This window comes from Telopea speciosissima, chromosome 3, assembly GCF_018873765.1.
Source record: "Telopea speciosissima isolate NSW1024214 ecotype Mountain lineage chromosome 3, Tspe_v1, whole genome shotgun sequence".
NCBI classification, from domain to species: Eukaryota; Viridiplantae; Streptophyta; class Magnoliopsida; order Proteales; family Proteaceae; genus Telopea; species Telopea speciosissima.
The window spans coordinates 18,871,799-18,884,542 of NC_057918.1; the positions used below are offsets into that span (position 1 = coordinate 18,871,799).

The 12,744-nt window shown below is 39.7% G+C and overlaps 1 protein-coding gene across 4 annotated transcripts in view; it reads left to right on the forward strand.

The window, feature by feature from the left end:
- LOC122656108 (polycomb group protein EMF2B-like) overlaps positions 1-12,744 on the forward strand; it is a 101,114-nt gene that overhangs the window by 31,703 nt on the left and 56,667 nt on the right. For all 4 annotated transcript variants that reach the window (XR_006332041.1, XM_043850553.1, XM_043850554.1 and 1 more), the window contains one exon: positions 7,978-8,042. Coding sequence is in view for 3 of the 4 variants with exons in the window: in XM_043850553.1 (XP_043706488.1) it covers positions 7,978-8,042 (65 nt within the window). In the remaining variant the exon portion in view is untranslated. The remainder of the gene's footprint in view (positions 1-7,977; positions 8,043-12,744) is intronic.

Below are 12,744 nucleotides of genomic sequence, written 5' to 3' on the forward strand. Positions count from 1 at the left end.
GATTGGGGTTTTTTAGGTTACGCCTTTTGTAGAGATGTCCTTTTATGCAATTAAGGAAAACTTTATTCTAGAGATTTCCTTATGTGCAAATATGGATAACTTAAAGGGCTATCCTTTAGGATCACACCACCTGTGACGATTTGAACCATTAGATTGTAATCTCCAAAATAAGCATTCTCTTTAAAAGAGAATGCTTAGGTCTATTTTAAGAACTTATCGTTAGTTCTCAATTGCTAATAATTTTAGAGAGTTGAGAGTTGAAAAGAGAAGAGTCTCCTTTTTCAACCTCAAGCTTTGGCCATTGGAGAGCAAAGCAAGCTTCGGTGTTCATGACCATGTGCTGCATTCATTTGGAGGAACACGCCACTTGTGTGTTCTAGGTGACCATTCCATCCCCATCAAGGTTAGTATGATGTTCATGTATTCAATGAGATCCTTGCGCTTAAAATTTTTGAACTTGATTTTAAATCGATTCGCTTCCGCCGCCGCTAACAAGTGGAGCACCATAAAAAAGAACTGAAAACTACCTAAGGAATGACAGTCCTTCATCCATTGCCTGCACTTGTCTCAAACCTAATATTCTCTGCAATGTTTGAAATTTTACCTGGGGTGTTGATTTCAATCTTGGGGAAAAAGAAGTATTTTTTCCCATTTTGACAGATTTTGCTCAAAATTTTGGCATTTTAAGAAATTTCATCAGATTTTTATCCCTAGGGAAATAGAAATATTTCATAAAGTTCGACATATTTTGCTTGAAATATCATACTTCGATTCTGCATAATTTCTTGAAGAAAATCCTGTTATGAATTATGATCGAAGGCCTTTCCTCTCCATATCAGTTCTTCATACCAAACCTGCAAGTTTCCTTTGAAGGCATAATCATTTCATTAGCTATCAAGTGGTGATCCATTATCTGACGAGCATTAATAAAAGCTCCTTTAGAAGGATGATTTTACTAGGAGCCACTTTCAATCTTGTAGCTATAACTTCTGCTGTTATCTTGTTAAGTGCTACTCAACAGGCTAAAAAAAAAAAACAGAAAGAGTGTCCCAGTGCACGAGGATCCCACAAATACAGGGTTTGGGAGGGGCAAATGTTTGCAGCCTTACCCCCTGCTTTGCAGGAGAGGCTGTTTCTAAGTTTTGAACCCACAACCAACAGGTTGCAATAGCACGATTTAATCGTTGCTACTCAACAGGCTAATGGGACAATAATCTTGAAGGCTGCGGCCCCTGTATGCTTTATTATTTTTAATGCATCTTCAATTTTTATTTGTTTTTAATTTTAATGCAGAACCTCTAACTCTTAATTTTTTTGTATGAGCCGGATTTTTAGACTTAATAGTGACTCAATTTCATGCTCTCCTTATGAGGATGGGCATTTCTCAGTGCCCCTGGCTGGTCCAAAGCTTACCCTCCAATAACTGCAGCTGAGTCTCCCCCAATAACCAACTGCTCCCACTTTCGATTTTCAGTTCATCCACATCAGAAAAAGTATTCCATCCCTTATAACTTGCATCCATCTTTCCAACTTTACCAGAAAATAGAAACTTCCTATAAACAAAACTTAGAAACTAAAATAGAACTCTACTTCAAACCAAATTGTGAACTACTTTAATTTTCTTAAAATAGGAATTGAAAAATCCCTCTTTACATAGCATTACCAGTGGGCCCCATGAAAACATAGCTAACAACACATAGATTCTTTCCCAATTTAAAAGCTATCCTACGTATCAGGTCCACGATGCTACAATACTCTCCTGACAAGGTTCAGATTTCTAGATTTGGATCTAGAAGTAATTAAAGTTCTGGAACACCTGTAAAGATGTACTGTGGTCTGACTCGAGCTATGGAGGGTAATGTAGTCTTAGATAGGATTAACTCCCACTAGAAACTAGTGGATCAGGATCTCTAACAGTGCTGGCCAATTGGAGTTGGATGGGGTAATGTAGGGTAAAACTAGGGTTAGGGTGAGGTAATGACAATAGGGTTTATATGGTTTTGTTGGGCAGGTCTAGGGGGTTATTATTATATAAAAATAACTGGGTTTAGATAGGTTTGAAAATTTTGCATAATTAGGGCAGAATTAACCTATCAATCTCTGGGTTTTGGGTTTTAGAACTTAGGCTGGAACTAGGGTTTAGACTAAGAATTAAAGCAAGGGAATAAGATCGAGTTCTATACTGATGGAGAACAGTACTCGACCAAAGTATGAAGCTGTAATAATGGTTGGAAGTGAAGGATCTGAAAATTAGGGTTTTGGGGAAATTAATGAAGGGTGGGGAATTAGGGTTTCTAAAGATGGTTTAGGCCAGGGGCTAGGGTCGAGTGTAAGAGGTGATGAGAGGGAGCTGTGAGCTGATTTTGATGAAATTCTAATGAAGGATTGAAGCTGGAGAGGTTCTAGATGAGTTAGGGTTTAAGGGAATTCAAATAAAATAAAGGAGATCAATTGGGGGGGGGGGGAATTAGAGGATTAGGAGAAGATGAAAGGGGATGGGGTTTCAAACTTACTTGCAGTTGCAGCAAGTCTTCAATGGAGGCAGCAGCTATGTGATAGAAGGATAGAACCACTATCCAGCTGAAGAAGATCCTCCCAGCCATCACAGCGCAAAGAGTCCATTGGATTCCACCAATCCCTTTCCACCTTGAAATCCACAAGGATGCACACACTCACATGGAGCAAAGGAGCAGCAGAAATGGCAACCAAGCTAACACGATTTTTTTATTCAATAAACTGTGAGGGAGCCTCCACGATATTCTATTATTTAGAGTATGGCCTTAGGCCAAATCCTACTACAAATTAACCTCTTCCTTGATAAATCGTGGAAGGGAAGGAATTAAAACTGAAGCTAATAACTTAAAACAGTAAATTGACCTATCTACCCAACCACCTCTCTTAACCTGACGACTGGTTACCCTCCTTCACCCGAAAATCCCTCTAATCTCTCTTCTTTCCCTCGCAATTTCTCTTCCAATCTGTCCAGCTTGGCTACACCCTTTGGATGCTCTTACCGTAGCCGCTACCGTAGTGAAACGCACTCCAGGTCTGTTATGTCCAGGCTCTCTGAGCCTTTGTTGCCTCTCCCCTCTCCTTTCCAATGATCCAAGGATGCATTTGGAATGCTTGGGGCGTGAACTCCCCCTCCAAGCAAGCTGTTGTCCGCTCTCGTCTTCGCTCATCTCGTGCCAATTTCTGCTGCCTTTTAGAAACCCACATTAAAGAGCCAAACTCTGGAAAAATCTTAAATTCTATTGTCCCCTGCTGGTCTCTTCTCTCCAATAACCTCCACCATCATAATGGCCGAATTTGGCTTCTTTAGGACCCCAGCAAAGTCTCCATTTCTCTCTTGTCCTCTTCTTCTCAATTCCTTCACCTTTCCTTCTCGGACTTCCCGGGCCACTTCTCTTTCTTATTCACTGTGGTTTATGCCCACAATTGTCATTGTCAAAGGATTCCCTTATGGACTGATCTTCGATCTATTGCTAGCCAAATTGGGCTTCACCCATGGGGCTTGGGAGGTGACTTCAATGTCATCAGATATAGCTACGAAAAACAAGAAGGAGACCACTTGGATTTGGAAGCAATAAATTCTTTCAATTAGTCTATTGAGGATATTGGAGTGAATGACCTGAGGTGGTCAGAATTCCCCCTTGGAACAACAAAAGGGCTGGAATTCATCGAATCTCTTGCAAGCTGGATAGGGTGTTGGTCAATGAGGATTGGCTTTCAGCTTGCCTCTCTTCCCATGCTTCCTTTGACAATCCTGACATATCCGACCACTCCCCCATCTCCCTTGCTATTCAGCCTTTCACTTCTTTTGGTCCTAAACCCTTCAAATTTTTCGACATGTGGTCCTCACACCCCTCCTTTTTACCCACTGTTCAAGAAGCTTAGGAAAAGCTTGTTTTTGCTTTCTCTACCCCCCTCATTGCCCTCTCTGAAAAGCTCAGAAATGTCAAGGCTGTCCTAAAAGATTGGAACATCAACACTTTTGGCAACATCCCCCTGCAGGTCCTGGATTGCAAGGCAAGACTTGCCTCTATTCAGCTTCGGTTGCAGTTTGACAATTTCAATAGTGCTTTAGCTGAAGAAAGAAAAAGAGATTTCCTTTGAGCTCTCCTCCTTGCTACCCCGTGAAGAAAGTTTCCTCAAGCAGAAATCTAGAATCAAGTGGTTAGACCTGAGCGACTCCAATACTGCATACTTCCATCGTTCTTTGAAAGCTAGAGTCAATTACAACTCCATTGTTAAGCTCACAACTCAAGATGGTTCTTCTGCTTCAACAGTTAAAGACATAAAGGACTTGGCAGTTCAACACTTTAAGGGATTATTCAGATGCACTCAGATGGTCTCTTCTCCAATCCCGAATGACTTGCTCAACAAGTTCATTCCCTCGGCTTACCTTGACTCTTTGAGCTCCATTTTCAAAGAAGATGAGATAGTGGCAGCCATCCATTCTCTCAAGGTGTCTGGTGCTCCTGGTTCGGATGGGTTTAGTATGGGATTCTTTTTAGCTACTTGGGGCATCATAAAGCAGGACCTTATTGCAGCCATTGAAAGCTTTTTCTTTAATCCTAATAAGGTCAAGGGTATCAATCACACTTTTCTCTGCCTCATCCCCAAAAAGGAGGGGGCATCTGCTATGAATGATTTTAGACCCATTGCTCTTTGCAATCTGCCCTGCAAGGTCATTGGCAAGATTCTTGCTCGAAAGCTTAAAAGTGTAGTGGATCTCCTTGTCAGTGACAACCAATCAGCCTTCATCCCAGGAAGAAACATCTCAGACAACATACTTCTTTGTCATGATATTGTCAGAGGGTTTGATAAGAAAAATCACCCCACCTCTATTCTCTTGAAGATTGATATCCATAAGGCTTTTGATTCTCTAAGATGTGATTTCATTAGACAAGTGATGACCAAGATGGGATTTCCGACAATTTTTGTCAACTGGATTTAGGCTTGCATCTCCTCCCCTAGGTTCTCAGTGTCAGTTAATGGCAGCCCGGCGGGGTACTTTGATGCTTCTGTGGGAATTTGGCAAGGCTGTCCCCTCTCCAGGAAAATCCAAATTAGCACAGATCAACAGCTCATTTCTCCTTTGCCAAAGTGTAAAGCTCTCAAGCTAACACATTTGGCGTTTGCAGATGACCTGATGATTTTCTCTAAGGCTTCCATTGCCTCTCTAGAATCTTCTTTGCTCTGCCTTCAGCATTTCCATGTGTTATCGGGCCTTCACATTAACCCTTCAAAGTCTCTTTTGTTCTTTGCTGGGGTTTCGGATTTGGACAAAGTGGATTTCATTGCAAGATTTGGTTTCCAAGAGGGTCATCTTCCTATCAAGTACTTGGGTTTCCCTTTAATTCCAGCTAGGTTATCAACTCACCACTGTTCCTCGATGCTTGATCTTATCCGTAAAAGACTTCAGTTGTGGAAAGGCAGACTTCTCTCTTATGCAAGCAAGTTGGTGCTTATTAGATCAGTTTTGGAATCTTCTTATATCTACTGGTCCGGCAGCTATGGTCTCCCTCAAGCTACTATCAAGTCCTTGGAAGCTCTTTTGGCTTCCTTTCTTTGGAAGGGGAATGATTCTTCAAGATTCGTCCACCCTATTAGTTGGGCAGCTGGGTGTCTTCTTAAGGAGGAAAGTGGTTTGGGTGTTAGAAGAATCAACGAAGTGAATTCTGCTAGAATCATCAAGCTCATTTGGAAGATTGTCTCTAAACAGAAAAGCATCTACGTTGACTGGATTTACTTAGGCCTTCTTAGTCAGGACTCCATTTGAACGGCTTCAGCTTCCTCTGATTCTTCTTGGGTCTGGCGCAAGATCTTAGACTCCCGCCATTTGGTTCTTCATAAAATTCACTCTCAAATTGGTGATGGTGTCACTTCCTATCTTTGGCTCGACCATTGGCACACAAGGGGGATCCTCATCCACTCGATAACCCCATGAATCATTTATGCTTCTGTTCTTCACAGGCTCTCCTTGGTAGCTGACATCTTAGATCAAACTGGCTGGTCCCCTACTTCTACCTCCTCTCCGGAGCTTAATCTCATCTGGAACGAGCTTCCCTCCATTTCCAGAAGACTTATAGGTAGAGGTGACAGTGTTTCTTGGTTGGCAAGCAATTCCAGTTCCTTCTCCTCCAAAGCAGCTTGGGATCTTATTTGTCTGAAGGATCAATTGGTCCCATGGAGAAAGCTTCTTTGGTTCAACCATCACACCCCTTGGCATTGCTTCACTGCTTGGAGGATTTTCTCCAATTGTCTTCCAACTCAGGCCTTCCTTCATCACCGCCAGATTCCTGTTTCGCCTTGTTGCTGCCTTTGCTAGAACAATGTGTAAGACTCTGATCATCTCTTCTTTGAATGTCCTAATGCGGCAGCAATTTGGAAAGGTATTTTGACCAAATGTTGGCCTGCCCCTCGAAGAATCCTTCCCTTCTCCCGCGAGTGGATTTGGATCGACATGACCTTTGTTGGTTCCTCTATCTGTGACACAGTCGGAAAGCTTTCTTTTTGTGCAACTCTTAACCATATTTGGATGGAGCGTAATTCTCAGGAAATGGACCTCCAACTCTAGGTCTTATCAGTAGATTTGGGATTCCATTTATTTTGAAATTAAGGCGAAATTATCATCAGCTCCTCGATCTTCTTGCCTTGACACCCCAAGGAACAGGCTCATTGTTGTCTCCTGGGGCCTTTCTTTTGTCTCTCTTGTTGCTCTCGACCCTCATTTTTGAGGGTTTGGCTTCTAATTCTTTGTTTTGTTGCTCCCCTTTAGGGGCCCGGTAATTTTTTTCCTCTTTGGTAATGAATTTCTTATTCACCCAAAAAAAAAAAAAACTTATATTAAAAGACACTTAGCTAAATAACTTAAATTGACCCAATTGAACCAATTGGATGCAACCAATTTTGAACCGGCTCAATTTAAAAATAGAAAATAAACTAAGTATGGAAAATGCTAACAAAGCAATCCTAATCTACGGCTCCCTAACTTAGCCCTAGTGTCAGGACTTCTTCTTCTTCTTCCTATTTGGTGCTGCATCAGAGGAGGGAGGGAGGGAGGGAGGGAGGGAAAGAGAGAGAGAGAGAGAGAGTCTGCCATTTCTTTGAAATCCTTAAAATCATTTGTTTCCTCTATCTGTCCAAAGACTTCCTTGTTCCCTATTTATAGTTTTCTTCTCTGCCATTTCTTTGAAAAGTTAATTCTTCCAACTTGCCCTGTACCTCTTCCCCTTACCAATCCTCCGGTATATATTTGAATTTTGGGTGAAGGGTCAAAATGTGTCCAAATTTGTAATGAGATGTTCCTTGACTCATCCTTTTAGGATAGGATATAATTTGTTGTGAGGTGTGCATCTTCCATAGTATACCTCAAGTATTAAACTTATTATTTTTTCTACCAAACAAAAAACAATTTATTATTTTGGCTTTTTTTTTTGTTTTTGAGAGTGTTCAATGATGTTCACTATTTTTGGGTAATCATGTTATTAAGATTTTCAAGCTTTATGTGTTTCATTGTGCTGGTTCAATGATATGTTTTACTTTAAATATTGTCACTCCTTGCTTGGTAAACACATTGGTGATAATTTTGATTAGTTGTAGATGATAGTCCAATTCTATAAAGATGGACATAAAATTTGCAGTTCTAGGGAACTGATCTTGATTCCATCTATAAAGCTTTGTTGTGTCGTTATGGCGCTTTGAACAAGCCGCAGGGAGAAGCAGGTATGGAAAAGTGCATTTGGGAAAGTGGTGCTATAAGAGTTGACATAACATGTTAAATTCATGATATAACAAAGTTGAGGACTTCATTTGTTTCCTCAAATGTTAAACAAATATTAGTTCTTTATTTGTTTGTTGCTTGTTATATGCTTTTAGTTTGTTGATATTCTCTTCGCTGCTCTCAAGAGTTTTTGTTTGTCTGTTTGGATGTATCTAAACTTCTTTTTTCCCTTCACTTGAACCATGCAGGTTGAGAGCTGGAAATGTCATTTTCAACTATAGATATTATAACAACACATTACAAAAAACTGAAGGTACTTGTTCCTTTTTCTTTTTCTCATCTATGGTTGTCTTATGTCTTTTATGAAATTCAATCAAGGTTTTTCCCCGTTTCCCATGAAACTATATCTTGAAATATTTCTCAAGTGTTTTCTTTAGTGGCTTGCGTGTATATACTGATGTACTTCCTTGGAATGTTAATTGCTCTTCTTTGCTTTGGTGCTTATCAATTGCTTCATGCTATTCTTAATCTTATGTGAATCTTATCATTGAGTTCTGTTTCACTTCTACTATTTGTTTTGTTTTGCTTTGTGATTTGAAATGTGATATTTTTCACCCTTATTTTTGTTTTTTGATTCTTTTTGATTCTTTATTTCTTTTAATATTTTCAATATATAGTTTTGGGATAGGCTACTGCATATAGCTTCTTGCTACTTGTATTTTTTGTGGTATAGTTTTCCTAAACAGTCCACTTAGGAAGCCTTTCCTAAACGGCCCTAAAAGCTTCCATGTGCGGATCAGATGGGGTCCAAAGTTATGGACAGGTATAGTCCTATGTCCCCTGCTCATGTGTCTAGTTTCAGTGTAGTTGTAGTTTGCCAAGTGGAAAAATAGAGCTTTGAAAATCCAGGGTTTTGGGAGATTGCATAGTAGTGGTTGAAGTACAGTAGGTGTGCATGGACATACATAGGGATGCATTCCAATACATGGGAGTGTATTTGATTGACTCGCTTTCCCGCTTGGAAAAAAAAAGACGTGAAAGAGTAGTGGAGGGGGTGTCTCATGAAATCCTGTCCTCCCCTTCTGCTGGTGAATGATCTAAATTTACTGCAACAACTTGAAAAGGAAGGGATATTTGCTCTGGAATTGCTCTACTGAAATAGAATAGGCTCTGGCTTTCAAACTTGAATGAACTCTGCTCCTACTCCCAAAATTATACTTCGGAAATTGACACATGGCTAATCCGGATTCAGGGCTGAGGGCCATGCCCTGTCTATTCAATGGTCAGAATTGCCAAATCATCTGTCCACATGGCTCAAAAGGGTGGACCGTTTTGAGATCTCTTCGATGATGGGAATGTGTAAAAGATATTTTTCATCTTTTTTTGTTAATAAGGTTTATGCTGGAAGATGTAATGATTGTAGGCAGGTAATACAGTAAAATAAATAAATATAAAATTTTGAAACATGGTAGGCTTTATTGGTATCATTATTCTTTAAGTTGGGTGCAGTAATTTAATGATTGCAGACCCTGTTCCTTTCTCTAGTCTCGATCTAGGTGCACTACTCAACGAAGTTGAGTGCCTGGCTGCAACTTTGTGATTCCTCGATGAGGCTAAAGGTGCAGCCACTGGCTTGTGGTTTTACCTGTGTGGACATGAGGAGTTCAAAATTGTTAACAAGGGGTATCTTAGTAAATCAATATATTCAACTTATCATTTGGTTTTGCTTTGTTTGGGACATAGGCTGTGTGGTCAACATAAGAGGAGAAAAGAAAAGAAGTTACATTTGACCAGGGACAGCTTTTTTAATTTTTCTTTTCCCTTTCGCCCTTATTTTTTCTGCTTTTACAACTAAAATCAACAAAGCCTTGTCCCAATTAAATGGGATCAGCTACTCGAATCCTATTATTCCATTCAACTCTATCCATGGTCATATTAGTTGTTAACCTGATGATATCCATATCCCTTTTCAGTACTTCTCCCGAGGTGATTTTTGGCTCAGCCTTTGTCTTTTTAATTCTTCTAATCTCTTTTTTTTTTTTTGTTGGATGAATAATTCTTCTAATCTTGCTCAACCCTTACATCTTTCTTTTCTAATTTTCATTCTCTATTGCAGCTCTTTCTCAAGTACTCTTCTCCCATCCCCCCTTTTTCCTCACACTTTGTTTTTTTTTCTTCTCCCAGTTTTTTCCATTTTTTAAATGCCATAGGTTGCTGATATCACGGGAGAAGAACCTGCTGTCACAGTAAAACCAACAAGTACAGGTTCTGTTAAAGCATGGTAGCCTCATGGGCTTCCCTGGCTGTGCAAATTATTTATTACTTATTTTTTTTGGGATTTGAGCTTATTTTTACATGGCTCATGGCTGTAAGCTGTGCAGGCTGAGAAACTTTTTAAGCTTTTTTTTTTTTATTGTAAAACTGAGTTCTCTAAGGTGTGCACACCTTGTCTTGCATTCATGTCAAGTGTATTTGTGGGGTGCCTTCAAGGACACTGTTTGGGTACTTGGTTGGAACTGTAGATGATACCATTTTTTGGGTAAAATAAGCACTAGCACCAACATATTCTACTGCTTATAACAAAAAATGGGTCCTCTTTTGTGTGTTCTTGGCATCTTGCTTCATTCCCACCACCCCCCCACCCCCCCCAACCCCCCCCGAAAAAAAAAAAAAACAAAAAAATCCTGGTGCTTAAGTCTCTGTTGTAGATCTAACTGGAAACAGGTTCAGGGTGTAAGAGTTTTTAAATATTAGAGATAATACTATTTTAATATTAAAATTTTATGCCTAGGGTGTGCAAATAACTTTTTGCCTTTATTTTTAAAATATTTAAAAACTAATTTCATCTTCTGGCGGAATGTCTTTGTTTTATGCGGAGGTCAACAGCTTATGGAGAAGGCTCATATCTCCTAAGTATGGGGAAATGAATTAATGGATAGCTAGACAGATTTACCTGTTACTACTTCCTGTGCAACTGAATGTGGGGGGGGGGGGGGGGAACAGGGCTCAGTATTGAAAGGGCCCAACTGTAACTAGAATCTGCAAAGTAGGGATTTTCTGGTATTTAAATTGAAGTACATGAATCTGGGAAGTATAGAAACAAAAGGGTCTTAATTGTAAATAAGAAGACCTGTCTTATTCTTCCTTCCACAATGAGAACAGTAACCAGCCGTAACCTCTGCTAGTTTCGATTGATAGAACTCAGCCAATACAGATACAAACGACTTGAAGTTTTGGGATTAAATAGCTAAACCAAAGCTCTCTCAAACCCAACCAATAGACAGTCGAATAAGAAGCCTGAGAAATAATAAAAGAATCCTGAAACTGAGCCTGTCAAAAGAGAGAGAATCAGGTCTGAGTTTCAATGTGGTTCTCACAACAGGGAAGGCTCTAGGGAACAAACTCTAGGGGTTTGATTGCTTAGAGGAGAGTTTCCTTCAATCTAAATCTCAGAGTGAAAGGGATTGTATTGATGGGATCTTGATCCATTCTATGGGGGCTGCAAGTACCGCCCAGAACAGGGGTGAATCCAATAGTATGGGAAAACCCAAGTAACAAGAGAAAGAAGCAAGAAGAATAAGGAAAAGGATAATGAGAAAGAAGGAAGGTACAATTGCACACAAGAGAGGGAGATAAGGGGTTATGGGTGGTGACAATACTGAGAGAGAGTGCATCAATAAGCTAACTTACAATCTGTGTGGAAATTTCAACTCCAATTCAATTTTCAGTTCTACCCATTAATGAAGAGATTACATCATATACAGGTTCCCAGATTGGGCCACGCCGGTCCAGCCACACATACAACTGCATCAAGGAGACTATCAATGACCAAGAAAACTAGGAAGGCTTACAATGAAAGCAAATGTGTGGCGCAGCACCTTTGAGTCTCGTACATGTGGAATGATAGGAACTGAAGAATATCTGAGAGAAGATCATGGATTTACCTTATGTCTTGTAAATTGGGTAGGAAAGAGTTTTATGGAGTTTATAAAGCTAGCCTTGGGAATGAATGGAAGAATTTGTTACCCAATGATTGAGTTCTTTTTTTTTTGGGGCGGGCGGGTTGGGAGCTTGGTCCAGCAGCCTCTTTCCGATCCAAGAGCCACATGATAAGAAAGTTCTCGATCCCGGTTAGCTTCAGTTAGTTAAATAGACCGGGAAACTCGTACTGCAACTATGCCAGACCCGATCTTGGTTCCAATGCTGCAGAGAGGTTCTGGGTAAAAACTAGTTGTGTTTGTTACATACTTCTATTCAATGAAAATTTTCATTCTCATTGCCTTTTGAAAAATAAAAAGGGCCAATTGAGTGTTGCGAAGTGGTCATTCAAATATTTGATTGCCTTTTAGTTAGTTTCTGAAATGCTAAAACCCAGCAGATTTCATTCATCTCATAAGAATTAAACTGTTGAGATTAACTAGAGAATAGTGAACTGTACTGGCCTGAGTTGTGGTCCTTGTCTAAATTTTCATCGAGTATTAATATACTGTTCAAGCTTATTTATTGAACTGGCATGTGTTGATCATTTTTCTAAGACAATTGAAATGATGGGACAAGGCATGGAAACAGTTCTAATTGGGCCAGAACTCTATATGGTCTTTATTGACCTAGAAAAAACTTATGACAAATTCCCTAGAGAGTTAATCCGGCAAGTACTAGATAAGAGAAGTGTTTCAAGTAAATATGTGGACATAATTAAAGATATGTGTGATGGTGTAGTGTTTAGTGTAAGAACTAGGAACTATGGGTGGTCAATGTAGTGAATTCCCAATTGCAATTGGGTTACATCAAGGATCAACTTTAAGCCCTTATTTGTTTGTGCTTATCATGGATGATTTAACCATGGACATTCATGATGAGGTTCCTTAGTGTATACTTTTTGCTGATGATATTTTTTTTAGTAGATGAGACAAACGCAGAGATTAACACCAAGTTGGAGCTATGGAGTTTAACCCTGGAATCAAAAGGTTTTAAGATACGTTGAACAAAGACGGAGTATATGGTGTGTAAATTTA